Genomic DNA, 23,516 nt, shown 5'->3' with positions numbered 1-23,516 from the left:
GTGCATCTTATGTTGATTAATGATGATATGACCAATGTTCGTATCTATGCCTATATTGCATCGTATGTCACAACTCCCTTCATTACTTTTCTTCTCTTCCTCCCACACCTCCCTCTTGTTTGTTTGTTTTTTTTTTTTTTAATCTCAGCCCTTCATTTTGCAATATACATTGTATGTCATTTCCACTCATCTGCATTTTTTGCTTTTGTTTTTGTTTGTTTGTATGTTTGTTTGGTTTGTTTTGTTTTATGTGTTTTTATCTCTATTTTTATTTTTATTTATTCATTCATTTATTTTTTATTTTTTGTTTATTCATTTATTTATTTGTTTATTTATTTATTTATTTATTTATTTATCTATTTATTTTTATTTATTTTTTTTTTGGGGGGGGGGGGCTTTGTTAAAAAAGCCGTGCTTTTTCAAGGTTCCACGCAACATTCCATGCGTACATCAACCTGGTTCAATTTCAAAATTATAATACATGTATAGGTATGTACAAAACAGTGTATGTTTGTGTTGTATTACATGAATGATTTGTGAAAATAAATTGAAATTGAATTGAATTCTTCTTCTTCTTCTTCTTTCTCCTCCCTCCCTCTCTCTCCCTCTCTCGCTTTGTTCATCCCTCCCTCTCCATTTCTCCCCGACATTATAGGCCCTATATTTAAAAACCTGGCACAGCTGTAGAGGCATGGTTTGTCAGACACTGAGTATAGATAGGTTTTGAAATTGTGAATACATCGAATTTCTGAAATCATAGTGATTTGGTGCTATCATAGCCTTGGTTTGTATGGGTGCCAAAGTCGGATTTTGGGCCTAACCTTGTTTTACCATCCACCCAATGCTTTTTGATCGCTTTACCCTGATGCATGCATGTTTCAAGGGTGATGAATCCAAATCTGGATGATGCATCCTTTGAGATATTCAAAATGGGCGCCAAAATGGGCGCCAAAGTCTGAAATTCCCACATTATCTCCTCATAAATGGTGAAAAATTTGACACAACAATGGCGTTTAAGCACCGTATATTTCGAAGGTGCTGTGTGAATTCGAAACTAGATGGGATTCTATATGATATTCAAGATAGCCGTCAAAAAATAGATATATTTCTTTTTCATCTATAGGTGATGAAACTGAAGTTAAAAAGATTTGATGGTTTTGACATTTATCATTTTGACGGTGCAGAATCTGAATTCGGATATGGTAACTTTTGTATCCCTGAGGATACCCGAAATGGCTGCCAAAATGAAACTTTGATATTAGGTATATTTCTCTATAAATTGTGCAAATTCAAAATAACATTGATAGACTCACCCTATTATGAAGGTGTTGAACCTGTATCTAGTTAACACAATCAGGATTTTTTTTTTCATATTCAAGATGCCCGCCTAAAATTGACACTCCAATAAGAATTTCCTTATGGTGAATTAATCAAGACAAAAATACGGTTTTACCCTATTTCGAGGGTACTAAATCCGAATCTGGTTGATGCAATCTTTGAATCCTTAAGCTTTTTGAGATATTCAAGATGTTTGATATTCATATTGGCGGCCTTTTTGAATATCTCAAAATCCAGGATGCAGGACTCGCATCAACCAGATTCGGATCCAGCACCCTCGAAAAATTTATATCCAGTTCATTCACATTTCATAAGGAAAACCTATTTCAAAATTTAAATTTTGGCGGCCATTTTAGATATGTTGTATCACTTTGGATTATGTCAATTTTTTCTTTTCTTTTCTTTTTGATGATGGAAATAAATAAACTATTGAATTGAATAATTGATATCTCAAAAACCTCACGGACGAAAGAGTCGCTTCTTCCAATTCGGATTCAGCACCCCCAAAAATAGTTTAATACTATCATATGAGTTTTTTTTTCCCAAAAATTTTCACCGTTGCAAAGGAAATATCGGGATGGGAATTCCAATATTTGGCGTCCATATTGAATATCTTAAGTAGAATCCTCAAGAATGCAAATTGTTGTTGCATCATCCAGATTCGGATTCAGCACAGTATAAAAACCATCAAAAAACATCGGATGGACGGTAAAACAAGACATGCCTCTGGCACCAAGTGCAACTGAATGATACACGCCTTAAAATCAAAATAACAACAACACAACAACAGAAGGGGGGGGGGGGGTAAGCAGCTCTAATACTCTTTTTCTTCAAATTCGAAACATGTATTCAATAATGTACGTAATTAATTTAAAAAAAATAGTTTCTCAGTTATTCTGCCCCTTCGCTGTGTGCTGGTTCTGGAACTCAAATAAGGCATACACACCTCTTCATTTACATGCATTATTCATTACTATTCTTAAGACGCACCTCACCAATGTAGAATGTTGGTGAAATTTTGTTGTTTATACTTGCCTTAGAAATACTGCAAGAAAGTTCATTGCGCTTTTAACTCTTGAATAGAAATTATATTTAGTGTTATTTTATATGTGAATCCACTTAAGCGCATGAGAATAGGTTGATATAATTATCATGCGCTATAGGTATATCAAATATATTAAAATCATAATTATATCATCATTATTGCATAGGAGTTGATAATATGATCATAATAATTATGAATCACTTTTTTCAATACTTCAAGGCCTCTTGATGTCAGACATTTGCAAAAATCTTGAGGTTGTGTGTGTGTATGTGTGTGTGTGTGTGTGTGTGTGTGTGTGTGTGTGTGTGTGTGTGTGTGTGTGTGTGTGTGTTATTTTGTTTTGTTTTGTTTTTTGCCCCGGTAATTACAAGAGTAGTTGCTTGCATACATTTTTTTTTTTTTTTTTTTTTTTTTTACTGTGCACATTGTATGTACTTTACTTGTAGAGATTAGCAAAGAGATGTAGGTGTGTGTGCGCCCGCGCCCACCGCAGTTGATACGTACCGTACGTACTGTACAGTACGTACGCGTATGACGCATGCATAGTATACATGTACAACTATTGTAAGTACACGCGTTGAGAAGTTATAGATAATTGAACCGAAAATGCCGTCTGAAAATCTCGAGGAAGAGGGTCTTACGAAGAACCCAGATCTACATCTCGCCCAGCTTAAGTTCCTTTTGACGCAAGAAAGTCATAAAAATGACAAAAAGGCCAGAGATGAGCTAATGTCGGGGATCACAAGTGGAAGTAAGTCACAAATAAGAAAATGAAATGCTTTGTCACGACTGTTTTTTATCAGTCCCAGCGCTCAGATTCTGTGCTGGGTTTATTTTCGATACCTAGAGAACTGTGAGCTTGGCCTTGGCTGTGCAATTTTCCAAGCTTCCTAAATATAGTAAATTAAGACAAGGATGTAAAAAGAGGTAAAGAAAAGTTCTAAATGTATATTAGGTGTTTTACAAATCAAATTAGTCTAGAGGTTATGTGGATTTTACACCTCGGGCTCGGCTGCATGTCCAGGTCTGAAAATTTATGAAACGATCAGAGATAGAAACTAACGTTAGATTCTAAAACTAAAAGAATTTAAATTTTTATAAATATGATATGAAAATGAATGATTTTTATTTTACAGGAAAAACAAAATTTAATTGAATTTAACACGATCTGTCAGATTTCTATTGATGTACAAAGGAATTCCACAGGTGCACTTGTGCCTTTGATGATCGATGTTCCTTGCTGCCGTCTTGCTCAGCATTCTGAAGATTAATATTGAACGTTATCATGATTTTGGTCATATTTTGCTTATCTACAGATTTATTAAATGAAATGAAATTTCAATTACTGATAAAGCATGTAAAACAAAAGGCATTTCCGTCCAGAAATTTGCGCAAAAAGTGTAAATCTGAGCTGTATCATGTGAAAATGTGTAAAACTGTACGGCACTGTACCATCCTGGAAAGCTGGTTTTATCACTTTTCCGCTTAGTTTCCACAAATGAAACTAATATGGAATAATCTTTTAAGTATATAATTCTTTATTGATAGATATATCAGATTAGTGCCCGCATATGCCCAGTCGAGTAATTTTCATCTTCTTTTCAGCATTTTTTGCTCAATTTCTATTCGCGCATCCTCATGTCTGTACCACATACCTTTTATTCAAGGGATAGCGAAAAGTAATTACCATCACAAAGAAATATCTTCCTTTGAAAGTGGCTAGTGATTATGCAATGAGACACGAGTCAATTGTCTTCCTATTGTATCTGCGCGGCAGATCCTGTTTTGCACATGCTTCAAATATTTTTGAGCGGCAGCTTCGAACATCTAGCAAAGGAAATAAGACGGTTGTGACTCCATTCTGTAACCTCCTTGGTATGATTCATGATTCCATAAATGTCCAGTCTGTCCATAAACTTCACTATACAAACTTATGCCGCACTGCATAAATAATACACTACTAACTATGTATACATGTATTATGGCCTATGGGGCTATGGCTCCCATTGGCTAATGCTCACTGCTTTCCATTTTGTTTTGTTTTATATTTCATTTTTTTTTTTCTTTAAATATAATGATACTGGTCCATTCGTGAAAAAGTTCCTGGTCCAACATTGATTTTTACTGGTCTGGGACAGTCGGACCAGTGCCAGTGTGCAGCCTTGCATACTACTACCTGGTCATGAGGAAACAGGCTAAACTGATCTATTCTTGTGAATAACAGGAATGTGGAATCTACACTTATTTGTAGTTCCAGTCTACCCAAAACACAAAATAAAATGAGACTACAAATGATCTCTAGAGGAAATGCCAGCTGACTATTTTCAGCTTTCAAAATTTGCAAATCATGTGCAGTGTACTACATGTACACTGTATATCACATGAAGAGGATGTGGCTTCTCACTATAAGAGTGGGTCTACGTGCATGTACATGTACATATTTAAGATAGTTTGCAAGGAGTATTATTATAATGTTTAAAATTTGGTGTGTCTATTGTACAAAGCATGAAAAAAAAATCTTTAATGACCGAATAATAACAATAACAATAACTGACTCATGACTGACTGTGGGTCATGTATTCGTATTCATTGTTATGAAAATAACAGCCTGTATATATGCATGTACAAGAAGATGGACACGATGACATGTTGATGTGTTATTCCTCAGAAATGGCACCATTTTATGAAGAAATCTGCAAGGAGCTAAACTGGAAGGTTGACACCAAAGTTCTGCAGGCAATGAAAGATGACAATGCAGCAGAGCTGAAAAAGTTGGACGAAACTCTGAAAGACGCTGAACAAAATCTGGGAGAGACTGAAGTGCGTGATGCCTTGTTGGCCAAGGCAGAGTTCTTTTGTCGAATTGGAGACAAGGTAATGAGACTTGTAGTTTGTTCATGTTGATGTACATCGTCCATACCAGTCTGACTTTGTTGTAAAATCAGTTCCTGTTGTATTATAATCATCACAGTTGTTGTCCTCATTTTGATGATGATTTATCAAGTGATTTCAAACACCAGAATGCACAACAACGTTTATCTTTGTCATGATTGAGTTTATTCAAGCTTAATGAGAAATTGGTAATTGCTCCATTAGTAGGATTTATAAATGGAAAATGCTGTAAGATGTAATCAGCAATGTGAGAGTGGAAAGGGGGGATTTATCTGAACATTAAAAATAACACTGAAAAGTGAAATTTTTTAAAGAGGAAAAAATGCACCCGAGTCTTTTCAAGCAGAATGAAGAATGTCTTACATGATAATGTACCTCGGTATTCAAATCCATTTAGACAGGCCAGGCTGTTCAGGCTTCAAGTTTAATTCTACACCAAGTTAAAGTTGAGTTCAATGATAGAACAAAATGTTAAAAATCAAAAGTTTATCAACTCAGACAGAGATATGGAAGTTACAGAATTTATAAAAGACTCACACTGTTCTCACAGAATGAGAATATTGATAACAGCCTCTGGAGAACCATGGAGATTAGCCAAGATGATGATGTTATCACCTAACAGCTCTCTCATTGGCTTGTGCGCGAAAAATGGAGAATCATTTTTTGGAATGGTGATTTAGCAATCACTATATGAGCTCTTTCCTCCCTAATAGTCCTTGCTGCTACATGTAGGAAACAACATAACGGTACTCTTTTTAATTATATGTGGAAGAAAAAAATCAATGGAGATTTTTTTTTTCTTGTATTTTGGGAGACTGGTGAGGAGCTGACATCAAAACCTCCTACATGTAGATGTGGTTTTGGCAAATATTATAGAAACATGAAATCACCTGCAACTTTATGATTGCATAATTTTGTGGATTGGGTTTGATTTTTGATTTACCCATTACCATTCCTCTCATTTGATGAAACTATTAACCACCGAAAAGCATCCTTGAATATGTGTGAACTATTGCACCATGACGTGATACCAGAAAACGACACTTTTGAGCCTGTTAATGAAATATTATTTGTTTGTTTGAACGTTGTAGGAGTCCTGTTTGACCACTTTTAGGAAGGCATTTGAGAAGACAGTGGCCCTTGGACACAGACTGGACATCATCTTTCATCTCATCAGGGTTGGCATCTTCTGGAATGATAATGACCTCATTACCCGAAATATTGACAAGGCCAAAAGGTATTAGAGATTATATGCATTTTTATATTTTTTTAATTCAGTTCTATTTGATTAGGTTGATTGAAAATACCACCATGGCAGCCAGGAGGCTGAATTGCAGAGTAGCAATACAGATCAACAAGTAAGAAACATGTAGGGTGAAGTATGAAAACACTAATGGCAAAACAGTCAATTACTGAAGAGACAAAAAAAGATTCTAGTACGACGTATGTATATACCAAAAACAGAGATATTAAGTTAAATTCATTAGAAAAAAGTAATTTTTATTTCTATCATTAATAAATTTATGTACTGGCAAAAAAAAGAAAAGAAAAGAAAAATATATATATATGTCATATGTTTGCAAAAACTGTAAACAGCTAAGTTCAGTCGACTAAATGTAAAGGTACATACCAAAATGGAGACAAAACTTGGGTTGACGCAGGTCACATAAGGGTACTTCAGTGATTTGTTTTGTTTTGTTTTAGTTGTAATGACACAAATGCATGTTGAAGAAATTTGATGTATGTTCAGTTATTTATATTATAATCTTTTAATGCATATTATAATCTTTTAATGCATTTATGGCCACTGTTTTTTGATGATTACAACTCGGCCAATTTAATTTTGTTACTTTTTTGGTGATTTCCGGCAGCATGATTGATGAAGGTGGAGACTGGGATAGGAGAAACCGTCTCAAGGTGTACCAAGGTGTCTACAACATGTCCATCAGGGAATTCAAGGCCGCTGCCAACTTCTTCCTCGACACTGTCTCCACCTTCACGTCCTATGAGCTGATGGACTACAAGCAGTTTGTGACCTACACTGTCATTGTGTCCATGATTGCACTGAACAGGACAGAACTGAGAACCAAAGTAAGTGTGTGGCGAGCAATGGTTCTGGGAAACTGCCGAATACATTGCAAAAACCATGTTTGTTGCATGAATGGGTTGTATCTAAGGCAAAAGACACTGTGTGACATGTTTGTGTACCAAGGGTTTGAACAAATAGAAAAGTGTTTGGGGATCAAAATTTTGACAAAGTAGTGACATAAACCTGTATGAGACATCCACTGTTATCGTATCTGAATAACTATGTTTAAGCATCATTTATGATGGCCTTGAGCAATTGTGTAAAATGTAGTTTTACTTTTATTATCCAAATGACAAAAGAATGGACAGGCAACGGTGTAATCCACCAGTTTATTCCACAGTAGCTTATGAAGGCCCTTAAAATTAGATTGTAGTGATATTGTGCACAGGGGTTTTCAGTTCTTACATTCTGAAAAAATGTGTTTATTCATATCTGTTATTTTCACACGTACATTATACATTATCACTTATATTTTTGTATTCATATACATTGTATTGTAAATATGTTTGTACTCTCATACCCCGAGAGGGGGTCGATAGAGTCAATAAAATCTTACAAATGATGATGTGTATTTTGTGCCATGAAAGATTTAAGGTGAACCATACTTTTGATTGCTGTGGAGAGTTTTTTTCTTTTCTTTTATTCAACCTCATCAAAGTATTACATGTAGTACCACTCACATTCATATTTGCGAAGAATGAACTGACTTTATTTGTGAGTTTTTCCGGTTCACTTGTCCCTGTCCTTTAATCATTTTAATGTAGGTTGTGAAAGGTTCAGAAATTCTTGAGGTGCTTCACAGCCTTCCAGAACTGCGCACATTCCTGTTTTCGCTCTATGAATGCCGCTATGCAGAATTCTTTCAATCCCTTGGTAAGTGTGTGCAGAATCAAATACTTTGCTTTTTGAACATACCATGCAATTATCAGGAGTAGAAAATAAACTTTAACAAATTAACGACAGCAATGTAATGTATAACCAAAACTGTCTAAGCCAAACCTGCTAGCATGCAGACCAAATTTGCAGGAGTGCTAGGTACACATGGTATTCAAGCTAATTTGTGTGCACATGTGGTGTCAGATCTTAAGAGCTTTGATACCATGATATGTACTTTAAAGGGAAGATAAACCCCAAGAACAATGTGGATTGAGTGAAAGCAGCAACATTAGTAGAACACATCAGTGAAAGTTTGAAGAAAATCGGACAATCGATGCAAAAGTTATGAATTTTTAAAGTTTTGGTGTTGGAACCGCTGGATGAGGAGACTACTAGAGGTTATGACGTATGAGTGGACTACAATATTAAGAAAATATAAAGAAAATACTACAAAAATCCATTTTTCATGAAAATTACAAATTCCATTAACTTGATATTGACATATGTTAAGGGTAGCAATTATTCCCCCTGCTTTCTGAAAGCGGTTGGTCCACTGCTCTTTCATAATTCTAGAAAAGTGAATTTTTGTTGAATATCCTTTATATTTTCTTTGTATTGTTGTCCACTCATACGTCATATCCTCTAGTAGTCTCCTCATCCAGCGGTTCCAACACCAAAATTTTAAAAATTCATAACTTTTGCATCGATTGTCCGATTTTTCTCAAACTTTCACTGATGTGTTCTACTAATGTTGCTGCTTTCACTCAATCCACATTGCTCTTTAGGTTTACCTTCCCTTTAAACTTGCAAGGACTGGCCCTTTTTTTTTTCTGATATGGTTTAGAATAAGCCTGACATTCAAACTACCTGTAAAAATTACATTCTTGACTATAAATGAAATCCACTCTCTGCAGTAGGCAGTGTTTGTATTTCTCACATGTGATGGCAGCATGTACCATCGACTGTCACAGTTTGATTAAAAGTGATTTCTGCTAGATTTTAAACCTGAAATCATAATGAACAAGGGACGCAGGAGCTTTTGGCTCTGTCATAAAGGAGGCATATAGAAAACAAAATTAACATGGCACTGTAAAAGCAAACATTTTTGTGCAAGTAATTTTTTGCACGCCACTGGGTAAGATGTATTCTGCTTTTTTTTTTAATTTCGCATATTCGAAGCTTTTATAAAGAACGTGCAAAAAATGTATGTGCTTTTATTTTTGTGTTAGTTTCATGTTATGCGAAATGCACACAAGGATACACGTGTAGAGTAGTACGGTTATGCACATAATAATGTGCAATTCGCTGATTGAATATATTCTGTCTCATTCTGGGCCACCTAGAAATCCATTTAGCCTCCTAAAATTCCTGCTCAGGCGGCCCAACTGACCACCTGAAAAAAAAAAGAAAGAAAAAGATAATGTAAAGGGCAAGCTCTGCACACTGCAAAAATTTCCACTCTTACAGTATAGCTACTTCATGTGATGACTGGAGACCTACATTTAGTCTCCTTTTTATATATTGCATGTTCCTTTGCCGCTTTTGAAGTGAGTTTGGGTGTAATGTCAAGCAATCAAACAAGTCACAGTTTGTCCTAGCTCTCACGGCATGGCTGTACATGTATACATATTCGTAGTAGATCCACACAATGAAAATCTTATGTCTGACCTGTATTTTGCTGGTATACCCAGGTACAGGTAGTGTCTTCCCCCAACACCATGTATACTAGTAGTTTAGACTGCTGCAGATTTGCTGATGGCCGGTCACTGAGCAGCGCTTTCATGTTCCACTGAAAGTATTAACGAGAAACTGCGTGTAAGAGATGTCACACTGTAGCCACACATGTCTTTTTAAACTGTGCAGCTAAGGTGGAACAGGAGCTGAAGATAGACCGGTCGATGGCGCCCCACTTCAGATACTACGTACGCGAGATGAGGATTCTAGCCTACACCCAGCTACTGGAATCCTACCGCAGCCTCACCCTCCAGTACATGGCGGATGCATTTGGCGTCAGTGTGGACTTTATTGACCAGTATGTATATCACTGTCTAGCAATATGTTCTCTTCCTATACTGCAGCTGCTGGAGAAACTGCTACTACTTCTGCATAATTTTATGAATACTGCTGCTCACTTTTACTACTGCTGTCGCCACTGCTGCTACCACTACCAGTGGCGGATCCAGAGGGGGATGCAACCGGCGCACGCCCCCCTTTATTTTTCGTTAAAAACAAAAGAAATAAAAAGAAAAAATGAAATGAAACCCGGAAGTGGCACCAGAAATATTAGTTGTGCCCCCCTTTACAGAATTCCTGGATCCGCCTCTTACTACTTTGACTACTAAGTACACTGTTTTATTGCCACTACTTCCACTCATACCACTACAGCTGTACTACATCCAATAATTCTTCTGCTTCTTTTCTTATCATGTGTACTGTCACCACTACTCGTGTGGTGACAACAATAACAGCTACTGCTTCTCCTGCTGCTTCTTCTACTTTACTACTACCATTACCATTTCCTCTTATTTTTAGTCAGCTATTTTTCATGTTTGTACTGCTGTTGGTACCACGTATCAATTATTTTGCTGTTTTAATTAGTGTCTAGATTGTTATCTATTCTTCATTGTCATGAGACCAATGCTACTCTTTCAGTCAAACAGATTTACAGACTTGTGTGGCTAAAACTGACCTATATCACAATTATTTTTGCCACAAATGTTGATAGTAAAAGAGCACAAATATTGTTATTATGGAAAAGTGACAAGTGATTCCTGTTATAACAAATTCGTTGGGACCGGCAGTTTTCTTTCACTGTATCGAAATTTTGTTGTAGCCAAACAAATAGTTTATGAAGATAATAGTTGTGCCAAAATTTCCTTATAACTGGGTACATTGTGATGGGAGTGCTTTATACAATGGGCTGTATGCATAAAAACTAGCATTTGCTTGCAAGCGATTGCTTCAAGCATAAGCACAAGCTTGTCAAGCAAAAGATCAAGCTCAAGCAATTGCTTAAATCCATAAGCACAACCTTTTACTTGTATAAATCTTTTGCTTGCCCTGCGTAAGCCATTGCTTACGATTTATAAAAGGGATGTCATCCCTGTACAAACACAAGAAAAAAACACAGGTTTGGTAGGATGTATTTGAAATGGCGTGTGTTTGTAGAATCATTTCCTGACATAGCAGAAGAGCTTAAAAATGACATTCATAAATGTACACACACAGACACATGTACACACACACACATACATGTACCGCCTGATTCCCATCATTTGACTTATAGTAGCCCAGATCTACCAGACACGTTGAGAGAGGTCTCCTTGCTCTCCACAGATTCCAGGCATCCTACCCATTTTTCATCACATTTTGTCGGCTAACCACAGGACATTCCCCTTGTTGAAACGAAAACCAATACATCTTAGAAGAAATGTTTTCTTAATTTATACCACTCGTGCACAACTTTGGTCTTTCTTTTCTGAATGATCAGAAGGCTTAAAAATGAATGTCCCAGTAAAAGCAAAAGCTCAAGCTTGTTTAACAGAGCTTTGAAAAATATAAGCCATTACTAGCAAAAACATGCGAAAGGTCCATTTTATGCATATGTTTTTAAGTGAATGCATGGTCTGTAAGCAATTACTTGGCAGCAAGCAACTGCGTACTTTTGCTCACAAGCAATTGCTGTGTTTTTTATGCCTCCGCCACGAAGTGGTGCCGGAGGCATTATGTTTTCGGGTTGTCCGTCCGTCCGTCCGCCCGTCCGTCCGTCCGTCCGTCCGTAATGAATTTTGTGGACAAGGTAACTATCAAAACCTGTTGAGGTATCCTAATGAAACTTGGCATGTATGTGTATTAGGGGGTGAAGTTGTGCCTATCAACTTTTGGGTGCACATGCTCAAGGTCAAAGGTCAAAAGGTCAAGGTCAAATACATAAAATTTCACTATTTCCACCATATCTATTGAATGCCTGAAGATATTTTCTTGAAACTTAGTGTATACATGAATTACCCAATTAAGATTCTCTGGTGAAAGTTTACGTCATGAGGTCAAAGGTCAAAGGTCAAAAGGTCAGGGTCAAATACATGAAATTTCACTATTTTCGCCATATCTATTGAATGCCTGAAGATATTTTCTTGAAACTTAGTGTATACATGTATTACCTAATTAAGATTCTCTGGTGAAAGTTTGCGTCAAAGGTCAAAGGTCAAAAGGTCAGGGTCAAATACATGAAATTTCACTATTTTCGCCATATCTATTGAATGCCTGAAGATATTTTCTTGAAACTTAGTGTATACATGTATTACCCAATCAAGATTCTCTGGTGAAAGTTTGGGTCATGAGATCGAAGGTCAAAGGTCAAAAGGTCAAGTAAAAATATCAAAGCTTCTTTTTTTTCTCCGTGCCTTGGAAAATTGTTCAAGGTATCTTCATGGAACATAGTATATACATGTACTGACTGGAAGTGATTATCTAGAGAATGTAGGGTTCATGGGGTCAAAGGTCAGGGGTCAAAGGTCAAGTGCAACACTTCAAAATTTTACTATTTCCCTCATATTTATGCAATGCCAGCAGGGTTATTATTTTTTTACACTTGGTGTATGCATGTGTAACCTAATAGAAATTCTCTGGAAAGTTTTTTTTTTTTTTCTTCTTTTTTTGCCTCAAAGGTCAAAAGGTCAAAGATCAAGTGAAAGTGCTGAACTAACTTTTTCCTCCATATCTCGAAGTGGCTCAAGTTATCTTGAAACTTAGTACATATTATGCACGTTCTACCTGAAAGTGATTATCTTATGAATTTTAGGGTCAAGGGCCAGATGAAAATGGTAACAATTTACTATTCAATTCAGAAATTGCACTTTTTCTCCACACCTATACCTTGAAAATTACTCAATGTCTAAATGTATGAATGGGTCAAAGTCAAGTTAAAGTCCTTAAATCCCTAGATACATGCTCTCCTATTCATCCAATTAAACCTAGGTCAAGGAAGGTGAACATTCAACACATTTGTGACAAACTTGTCATTTCAATATTTTTTTGCCAATTTTGTGAAAATGTAATCACACATTGTCCACATGTACTATCTAGACCTATTGGGAAAATCATGCATTATGGCGGAGGCATACCAGTCGCCAAAGCGACATTTCTATAATGCATATGGTTTCAAGCAAAAAGCTAGCTGAATCAGTTGCTGCTTTTTATGCGTACAGCCTGTTGACTATTGTGGTAAAGTGGTAATTAGGGCAAGTACCATTGTTTATATTTGTTTCTACCATGAGATAAAAAGATGAAGTGACTGCCATACAATGATTGGATATAACTATTGTTCTCACCAACAGAGAATTATCAAGATTCATTGCAGCAGGCAGGCTGCACTGTAAAATAGACAAAGTTGGTGGCATCGTGGAGACCAATCGGCCTGACAGCAAAAACTACCAGTATCAGGTAACTCAGCTTTGGCATTTTGTTGTTGTTTTTGTTCTGTGTTCATTTTGTGATTTTTTTTTTCTGCTTCAGGAAAAAGCAGGGATGCTCATTTTATTGATGGAAAATTGATATGGCACAGCTAACTGAGACTTTGTAACCAGTGATTTTTAGGTGACATGGAGGAGACGAGAAAACAATGGAAGTATGGGTTATATATCTTATATTTTCAGCATATCCAAATTGTCGCTGGGGCAACAAGACGTCATATCTACAAAATGTTGTATGTTCAGGAGAGCAAAAAACATGGCAGACAAAGCACTACATCAAATGGGAGAGCCTTTCCTTTGACATGCCATGGCGGCTTCATTTGTGGGGTAAGACAGCTAAGATTTGGACAGGACACAATTTAACTGATTATCTGACCCTTAACCCAAAAAAGTCATTTTCACCAAAATGTCAGATGCGAGGTCTTGTCGCCCCAGCGATGAAATAAGTCTGACCAAATTTTATGTTAAATACCGTTTTGTATTTAAAGGGTTGGTATAGTATTGGTGGAGATGAGGTTTGGGCTTTTAACTTTTTGCGAGATGCCAAGAAAGCACTTATGAAATAGTATACAGCATACCATTTAAAAGGAATTCAAAGTTTATTTGATAAAAGTCGGTTTTGGTAATGGCGGAGACATCTTAAATCAAAGTAAAACAAAGCGATCGTAATAAAAGGTGGGTCCCACCTTTTATTAGGATTACCCTATTTTGGTTATTTTAGCCATTTCGAAAGCAATTTTCATCAAATAAAAGTTGAATTCCTTTTGGAATTACACAATCTTTCATATTTCGTAAGAGCTTTCTCATTATCTCACCCCAAAATGTAAGAAACCTGAAGTTAGGTCTCAACCAAAACTATATGTTACCTTTAAGCTTTGAACTATTCATTATATCTTCAGAATGTGTATTTAGCAAATAATTATGTCCATTGTATCTCTTTCCAATCCATATTTTACTTTATATCTCCTCCCCCCTTGTTTCTTTTTGCTCCTGTTCTTCTGCAGGCAACCATCAAGCAAGGTGATATCCTTCTCAACAGAGTGCAGAAACTGAGTAGAGTCATCAACATATAGAAGTCCCAATGCCAGGTGCCCCAAATTGTGTAGTCAGATGACATCCTGTTCCGTTCTGCCGTACCTGTCGTACCTGTCTTGAACAATGCAGTTTTCATGTATTGTGAACAGACATTTTCTGTACATAGACACTTTATAACTCTGGTAAGCATTCATTTTTGCTGGTGTTATTGTCCAGCCATTTTTAAGTGTGCATGTCAAAAGAGGACACAAGAAACCCTAAACCCCAAACCCCAGAAGCACAGGATGATATGATCATACAGTCTGCTGGTTTGATACTATCCAATGTCTGGCGAGCAGTATATCTGTTATGCCTTTTCCCATTACCATAATCACTCATTCTCTTCTCCCCATCCCCCTTAGTGAAAACAATATTAAAGCATTTAAAGTAACCAGGAAGTTTTTGGTTGGTAACAAAAGGTTATCAGTTGTGAAACACTTCACACCTTAAGTTGTTAGGTCAGCAGAAGGGAACAAGACTCCTCCGAATATCACCTTATTCTGTTCTCAAAGTTGCACAGGCATCTGTAAGTTTATTTATCTTTTGACATGTAAAGTACAGTGTATAATGGTAGTGGAAAGGCTAAAGGATGAAACAGTCTGACATATGAGATAGAAAGAGCAAAATAGCATTTTATGGTCATTGGTTGAATATCAGCTATTTCTTTTCTTTTTTTCAATCAGTGATAGGTTCTTGAGCTTGAAGTTTGTCCCCATTGAAGATGTATGGTAGGATGTTCACCGTAATGCCATTACAACAAATGACATACCAAATATGCTCTGTAAATTAGAGTGAAAACTGATTTTTGAGGTTGATTTTTTTCCCCCTGTTCAGTATCTGAAAAACCGCATTTGTCTGTTCTCGATATATGTGCTGTGCAACACGTGATGGCTTGCTAGAATTGTTCAAGCTGTTATCACACAGTGTAATATATTATTGAAAAAGGGCATGTAGCTGGCTGATAAGTACAAAAAAACGAGAGAGTTTTAAACGAAATCTTGCTTTTTAAGAAATAACCTATTGGGCCAAAGTGTTAATATTTTCCTCACATTTTGTTTTTTCTTGTATGAAAATTCAATTTATTTCAGCTCAGTTTCATTATACATGTATTATTCATTGCCTCCAATGGCTGATTTGTAAATGATTTACAATGTCAAATAGGAAAAATGGAACATAGTATGTGATTATAAAGAACAACAACAGCATGTAACATCACATTTAATGAAATTAGAATAAGTAGATTACTTGCAAAGTCTCTGAGTGCTAAGTGATTATAGGCTTGAAGAAACCTTTAACTGCTACTGTAAAAGTGGATATTTTCGCTCGACTGATTTTTCACGCTTGGCCGGGTAAGAAGAGTTTCATGTGTTTTTGATTCCGCGGAATCAAGACATCACACACAGGAACTTATGGCAAGCAAAAATATTTGTGTGCTTTTATTTTCGCGCTAGCTTCTGGTTGCGTGAAATGCGCGAAAATTTAAACACTGCAAGATTTCCACTTTTACAGTATATACTTACAGTTAACAGTATTTTAGGCCCTTATCAAGCATATTAATACAGTGGTAAGATTGGTAAGACTTTCGGTCTTTCTTCATCTCTCAAGGAGGCATGAAATAATTCTCATAAAACAAAATTACTGAGAATTTGTGGTTAAAGACGTCCTTTCATAATTCCAAAATCAAAATAAAATCCAGGAAAAACAGTGAGAAGTTGCTCCATTGATGTGCAAACAGGTTTTACTTGTACCAGCCAGGGAGAATGGGCATTACATCTTCCCACTCCATCCCTCAATCCAGTCCAGTCCCTCTGGTCAGTAAGTCCAACTCATAGCAAAAAGGGTTTTTGTTGTTATTGTTGTTTTTTTAATTCACAATTTTGTACCAGCATACAGAACCCACGTGATGCCTGTTCTTGTGTATGGCGTGAGTCTTGAATAGAGACTAAGACTCCTTTTCTGCTTACCCCATGGTCATACATTGACCCCATCCATGTTAGTCATGTGAATGTTGAGTGGTTGTCATTGTGACTCAGACTTTGTGTAGTTCAGAAGATATGCCAGATATAGGAACACTTGCAGAAAAGTGTATCGTCCTCTATGGTTAAACCAGGGGAGGCCATGTGTGTCGAGTGGCCGGAATGATTGTTATCAGAATGTCAGACTCTGTAATGTATGTGAAATAAATAAAAAACAAAAACAAAAAGAGTAGCACACAACTCTGTGGATGCAGAATGTTGACTGAATGTTGGTGTATGTGTGCTTGGATGAATATTTATGTGTGTGATTTGTATGTGAGTGTGTAGGTCTCTCTGTCTGTCTGTCTGTCTGTATGTGTGTGCATGTGTGGGATAGTGCATGGAGAGAGTTGAATACATGTGGTTGAACTACACTTGTAAATGATTACACTCAGCTCCAGATAACATTGCAGTTGTGTGTTCATTTATCTTTCAAGCAGATGCAAAAAATGTTATATGAGAAATTCTAAGGAGGGAAAAGGGAAGGAAGGAGGGAAAGAAGGCAAAGAGTAGTGTATTCATTTATAGAGCAGTGTATTTGTGAGTACATGTGCACATGTAGTCACCGGTTTATGCCGCAGAGGGCTACGACACGGATAGCGCCATCTGGTGGTGTGCTATTTACAATCCCACATTTTGATGAATGCGATTCTCGTCATTCTGGAACAAGTCATGAGGAATTTACATTCTGACGGGCCAATACATGTACTATCATTGAGGAATACAGCATGTTGATTTACAAAGAACAATATTGTTGACATAAGCTTTCCCCATTCTCTGTTATACACGTGTAGTGCTTTAATCGCTCTGTGGAACTTAGTCCGCATATCATTGATACAATACATAATAACCAGCTTTAGATCTGCGACGCGAAAGCTGAGATGACGCAGACTGCGGGTGGATAATGGAAACGGTTGTCTTCCGCGTGTGCAGAACACCATTAGCGTCTTCTTAGCGTTCGCGTCGCAGCTCTAAAACTCGCTGATAACTATAGAAGCCGTCGAGGCTCTGTGGACAAGATTGTGCACTCCCATCAATCACAATCCCCTAGCTGCAGTTGTTGTACCCCTGGGCACTCTTATGCTTATAGTCCCTTAATAATTTGAGAGGACTTGGTGAGCAGCCGACGGTCCCGTGGTTGCTCCCTGATAAACATTCGATGCTTCATTAACGTTTCCGTAAAAACATATCCATTCAAAATAAAATTCAAATTCAATGGTTAGTCTCTGTGCTTGTGTTGATGTTAAAGTACACGTATGTGTTCATGTTCGTGGTTGTGTATGTATCTATGCTTGCTTAAAAGATAAGATTTTGGATGAAAGTGGATGAGGGCTGATTGGATATGCTAGAACGACAACAACAACTGCACCAGAAAGGACAAGTCTTCTATTGTCTTTCCAGTTAATCTTTCATCTTCCACTACTCGATCCCCTCCCCTTTTCTAAGAAGACATTTGTCGGCTCAAACTTGTTTCAAGAGTACGTCAATGAAGCAGCTAAAGACTAGTGTATAAATGGCTGCTGGCTGGAAGATGTATCTATCATTGCGCCATAGACAAAGTTTTAAGTAGATTTTATCATGAACATAATGCAGTTTTCCTCCGCAGATGGTGATGTTTTTGTCTTGACCATTCAAGTGCGTTTGAGAATGTTTACTCGTCTTTTATCTCGTTTAGTGAAGTATATTACACTGTAAATGTTGTGTGATACCGCGATGTTTGGATATGACAAGAATAAAGACGAAATATATAGGTTGCACAAACTGAATGAGAAAAAACAAAACAAACACCTGTATAAAACCGATGAAGATTATTTGTTACGCCTGGCTCAACTGCTCGTCAGGAAAGTGTTAACAAAGAATGTGCATGTAGAAACGCACAAAACAGCAAACCGATCAATCTAACAAACATAAAACATCGCTTAGCATGCAACCATTATTCAGTCCCTCTCTATTTTTTTTTTTTTTTTTGTGCATTCAAAATCATTATATAAGGCTCAACACGACTGTTTTCATTTGGCGGGGCCCCGCATATATATATATATATATATATATATATATATATATATATATATATATATATATATATATCATGACTCGAAATGATTTGATAAAACGTTAGAATAACAAATGAACCATGATAATCATTTATGTGAAAACTGGCAGGTGATAATAATGCTTCTATACACTGGCTGTGACTAAGAAGTTTGAAAGAAAAAGACCTAAAAGAAATGAAGTGTAATTCATTACATGTACAAGTTAGTAATTATCATTAACCATGATACTTATTATTATTATATGAAAATTGGAAGGTATATAATCAAGGAAGCTCAAGAGACGGAGTTCCAGCTGGCTGTAATCTTGTACAAAGAGCTGTAAGTTTTCCATGGATGCACAAAAGAATTCCACAGGCGCATTTGTCCCTTTGATGTGGTTCGATGCAGCCATCTTTATGAATAATTTGAAGATTCAATTTTAACGTTAACATAATATCAGTTCTGGTATATTTTGCTCCTCTATGTGTCGAATGTTTAATGAAACTACACCAAAATAATATCATAAAGCATATAAAACAAAAGACAATCCCGTCCAAATGTGAAAATCCAAGCTCTGTTGTGAAAGTGTTTGAAATTGTACTTTTCTGAAATCAGTTTTTTTCCCGATTATTACCGGAAATTTAAACTGATGCATGTGGTATAATGTTCAAGTGTAAAAACATGTCACATTCGAGTAATTTTGATTTCTATTTCAACAATGTTTCCGCAATTTCTCTTCGCGCATCCCTGTATCCTTGCTATCACCTCATCTTGATGTGTAGGGGTGACGAAAAGAAAAGAAAAATACCATCATAAAGACATATCTTCCTTAGAGAGTGGCTGGTCATTATAAAGTGAGCCGTGAATACATTCTTCCTGCTGTGGGGCAGATCCAGTTTGGCACATACGTGTTTCCAGGGTACTTCAAATATTTCGGTTGGCGACATCAAACATGGGATCAAAAGGAATAAGACTTGTGACTCCATCTCTTGAACCCCCTTGGTATCATAAAGGGCTTGATATACCACGAACACGGGGACTAAGTTCATTAGATCTAACATATTCAATGTCGAATAGAGGCATGAACATGATATTCCATGACACCTTATATTCATGAAATTATTATACACAGCAAAAAAAAAAAAAAAAAGAAAAAAAAAAGAAAGAAAGTAAACACCTTTTCCAGCACATATTTTTCATAGAAGATTTTGATCAAAATCATTGTGTAATATACCATGTTAAAAATTATTTAATTGGCTATTAACCTGGTAGGTTAATACAAAGGGAAATGTCATGCCTGAATGAACACATTGATTTTTGTCTTTCAAGACACAACAGTAAAAATTGCAAACATTGACATTTTGTCATTCATTTGCAAACACCCTTCCAGATAGCAATGATAACAAACGACCAATTTAACACAATGAAAGATATTGCCTTTTTCATGCCATTTGAATTTGGATTTGTCATAGATTCTTAATCTTCTCTATTTTTCGCCTTTCTTTTTCTTTGCGGGCTACAGAGTCATTATAGAGATCATATGATGATTTTTGAAACTTGATTTGTATTTTTTAATTGTTTTGGATAGTCTTTAGTTGTCATTGTTACATTGTTACAAGAGCAAATACGCATGAATGACAACTTGTCCATTTTATGTAATTTTTACTTTTTGTGCTTTGGACAGGAAAACTGAATGTGTTCACTCATGCGTGAAGTTTGCCTCTTTATTGACTGACCAGGCTGATAGCCAATTGAATTACCTCTAAATGGCATATAAAACATTAATATTTAGCAAAATTTTCTATGAGAAATGTGAACTTGAAAAAGAGTCTACTTTCTTCTTTTTTCTTTTTTTTTTTTGCTGAGTGTATTTCAATATTTATACGTAGTTCTATTTTTGAATAGACAAAATTTGCTTGAAAGTGGCCGTGATAAAAAGTAGGTGGGCCTTAATTTGACCTTATCATAGACTGGATTTGACCATGAAGACTAGCCGGCGAGCTACCATCCCTATGGTCGCGGCAGCTAGCCGAAACAAATGCGTGCAGTATCATCGAGCATTGAGTAACGTGTTATTATCCCCTTCAATTCTCTGGAAGAGAAGAAAAAACAATGTACACAATAGGGAAAAGTGATCGGGCCACCGGGCAAAAGTTAATGTATAGAGCCTTGTATATCTATATAGATATTATACGAAATAATAACTCCTAATTTTCTTCAAGAACCAAAAGTGACGATTGTAGTCGCAAATATTTCTCCAGACCGCCTATTTTCGAAAAAGTCTTTAAAGTAACTTTAGGATAGAATTTTGGCAAATCATCAAGCATCTTTACCCAACTGTAAGTTACGATTCTCTTCTCGCTTTGTATGTCCGTCTTTACACGAATGTGCTGTACACCTATATTGTACTCCCTCTCATGATTATCCAAAAGTAAGACGGTTGTCCTCACATAAGTGGGGACCAAAGAGATTTTACACCATTGTCAAAGCTCTTTGGTGGGGACCTACTTCCTGCTATGACACTGTGTACACTATGATCATCTCTTAGCTATCCCTCCCCCCTTCCCCATGTTCCCCTCTCTCTTTCTCTATCTATCTATCTATCTATCGATCGATTAACAATCAATTATTGATTTCTCCAGTCTCTATCCAAAATAGTGTATGAAATATATACGTATATATATATATATATATACATATATGTATGTATATATATATATATATATATATATATATATATATATATATATATATACATACATATATGTATATACAGTATATATATATATATATATATATGATATATATGTTCTTTTAAACTAGATAATACATTAGAATAACTGAATATTTCCAATCATTCTAGTTTGTAAAGATCAGACAAGACAGTCGGATGTGGCCTCTTTTTTCTTTCTTTTTTTTTTCCCGAAAGAGGTATATTACTTGAACGAGAAAGTACTAGGCGAAAGAGTATAAGGAGTGATGAAAAATAAAGGTAGGGTATGACAATTTCAGCGAAATTGGAAAAACGAAATTTATTATAAAAATAATTTGTATGTGAACGCATTTATATTTAGGTCTCTTTTCAATGTACCCGAGGATATAAAAATACAATTACAATAACAACAACAACAACAACAACAACAACAACAACAACAACAACAACATATTATATAATCCTTTATTTATTCATGAGTGTGTATTTATGTTGAACTCCATTAAGACATAGGCCTAGCTGGTGTCTCTTCCTAAAAGTCAAGCTCTTTTTCTATAAACCGCGTGGATTCAAAATAAGAAAAGATTTATTTCGTATCACATCTAAATCTTTACGCACAACTTCATACAACTTCCATGAATATGACATTATGTTCTTATTTTGATTCTAATGTGATCAGATCAGATTGTCTATTCTGTCTTCTTTTTTTTAGTTCGAACTATATGGCAGGCCAGGAGTGTAAGGATTTCCAGCAAATTCTTGAAGTTGTTGTGCTTTTCTTCTTCGGAGAGTGAAAGCAGGGACAATCAGTCCCACTCGAGCGGTACGTTGTTGAGAAGGGACATTAATTGAGCAACACAACTCCCTTCACCGTTTTCATTATGGGCATTGTGGATGAAGCTTGTCAACATATTTCCTCCTTTCATTCTGACACTCGGCCGGCAGAGAAATTTCTCTCTACTGAGGATAGAAGAAAGTAAGAGCGTGGGTGGTGGTGGGGGAGGGGGGGGGGGGTTGAGGAACTGACACATTTGTCACAAAATTGCAACAATAAAATCAACGTAAACTCATTTGACTGAACGTATTTACTTTGTAACGTGATCTTCCATTTCTCGTCGACAACATTTTGTAATCTTGTTACTTCCTCGTCAGCATTACTTTCTAAATTTGATGTCAAATGACCAAAAACAGGGAATAAGAGAAAAAAATGCGTATATAAATCGACGACCCTCTCACTCGGCTACGACACAACATCAATTATAGAGCAGCACTTGTGCGCTTTGGGGGAAAATTCTCTTGAATCATTGGGATGAGGTTACATGAATTCAATATATCAGTTGATTGCAAGTCGAGAATATAAGACGATTGGGCGACAGGAAAAAGCTCATTGAAAGTTTTGGGTATTTTCATGGTGGGGAGGAACACTTTTAGCGTAATTAAATCGCCATTAGCCCCCTGGTACACCCCCATTTGGCGTCTAAACTTACACCCGCGAAAGAACGATCGTCTTCAATTTAGGGAATGAGGGAGAGAAGCTATTTTACATACGCCGGGATGTAATGTCGGTAATTCGGCGCGAAGTCGGATAAGATCTCCACTTGTTTTGTCGTCGTGACTTAGAGGCGTTTCGGGTACGTGCCCGTGGGACGGCGGCCGGGTAGCGTCCCCGATTGCCCCTTGATACGGCAAGGGGTTTGCTTCACGGGCGAGTCAATGCATGGCGGCAGCACCCAGGGACTCCCGCGGGCAACTGGTCCGCCGTTCAGCCGCTCCAGCGCCGAACAAAAGGCGCGGCTGGGTTTCCCCGAAGGCTATCAAAATGAGCCATGGTAATGAAGAAGGAAGCGACCAAGCCTGGCTCTTCTCTTCTCATGCAACAGCTCGAGCAATTTACGGGCCAATTTGTTGTACTCACATGGGTTAGTCTCCAAAGCCATTTGGATGCAAGTTTTCTCTCTCCAGCTCTTTTC

At 36.7% G+C, this 23,516-nt stretch overlaps 1 protein-coding gene across 1 annotated transcript; it reads left to right on the top strand.

Annotated features, from left to right (window-relative positions):
* The first annotated feature begins 2,946 nt into the window (after positions 1–2,946).
* Positions 2,947–16,993, top strand: LOC140246294 (26S proteasome non-ATPase regulatory subunit 6-like). Its single transcript, XM_072325761.1, has 8 exons — positions 2,947–3,134; positions 5,052–5,257; positions 6,367–6,512; positions 7,147–7,366; positions 8,129–8,237; positions 10,104–10,272; positions 13,577–13,682; positions 14,716–16,993. Exons 1-8 carry the CDS (start codon positions 2,990–2,992, stop codon positions 14,782–14,784), a joined length of 1,170 nt encoding a protein of 389 aa, XP_072181862.1. The 5' UTR covers positions 2,947–2,989; the 3' UTR covers positions 14,785–16,993.
* Positions 16,994–23,516: the final 6,523 nt, after the last annotated feature.

The sequence above is a fragment of the Diadema setosum genome, chromosome 2 (genome assembly GCF_964275005.1).
Source record: "Diadema setosum chromosome 2, eeDiaSeto1, whole genome shotgun sequence".
Classification (NCBI taxonomy): domain Eukaryota; kingdom Metazoa; phylum Echinodermata; class Echinoidea; order Diadematoida; family Diadematidae; genus Diadema; species Diadema setosum.
The sequence above is the reverse complement of the archived record's forward strand: the minus strand, read 5'-3'. Positions and strand labels throughout refer to the sequence as shown.

Bases quoted from the DNA above. Each gene is read 5' to 3' on its own strand.
- LOC140246294 (XM_072325761.1), top strand. From the start codon at position 2,990: ATGCCGTCTGAAAATCTCGAGGAAGAGGGTCTTACGAAGAACCCAGAT. The intron at 6,513-7,146 runs GTATTAGAGATT...GATTTCCGGCAG, and splicing joins AATATTGACAAGGCCAAAAG to CATGATTGATGAAGGTGGAG. The intron at 13,683-14,715 runs GTAACTCAGCTT...GTTCTTCTGCAG, and splicing joins GCAAAAACTACCAGTATCAG to GCAACCATCAAGCAAGGTGA.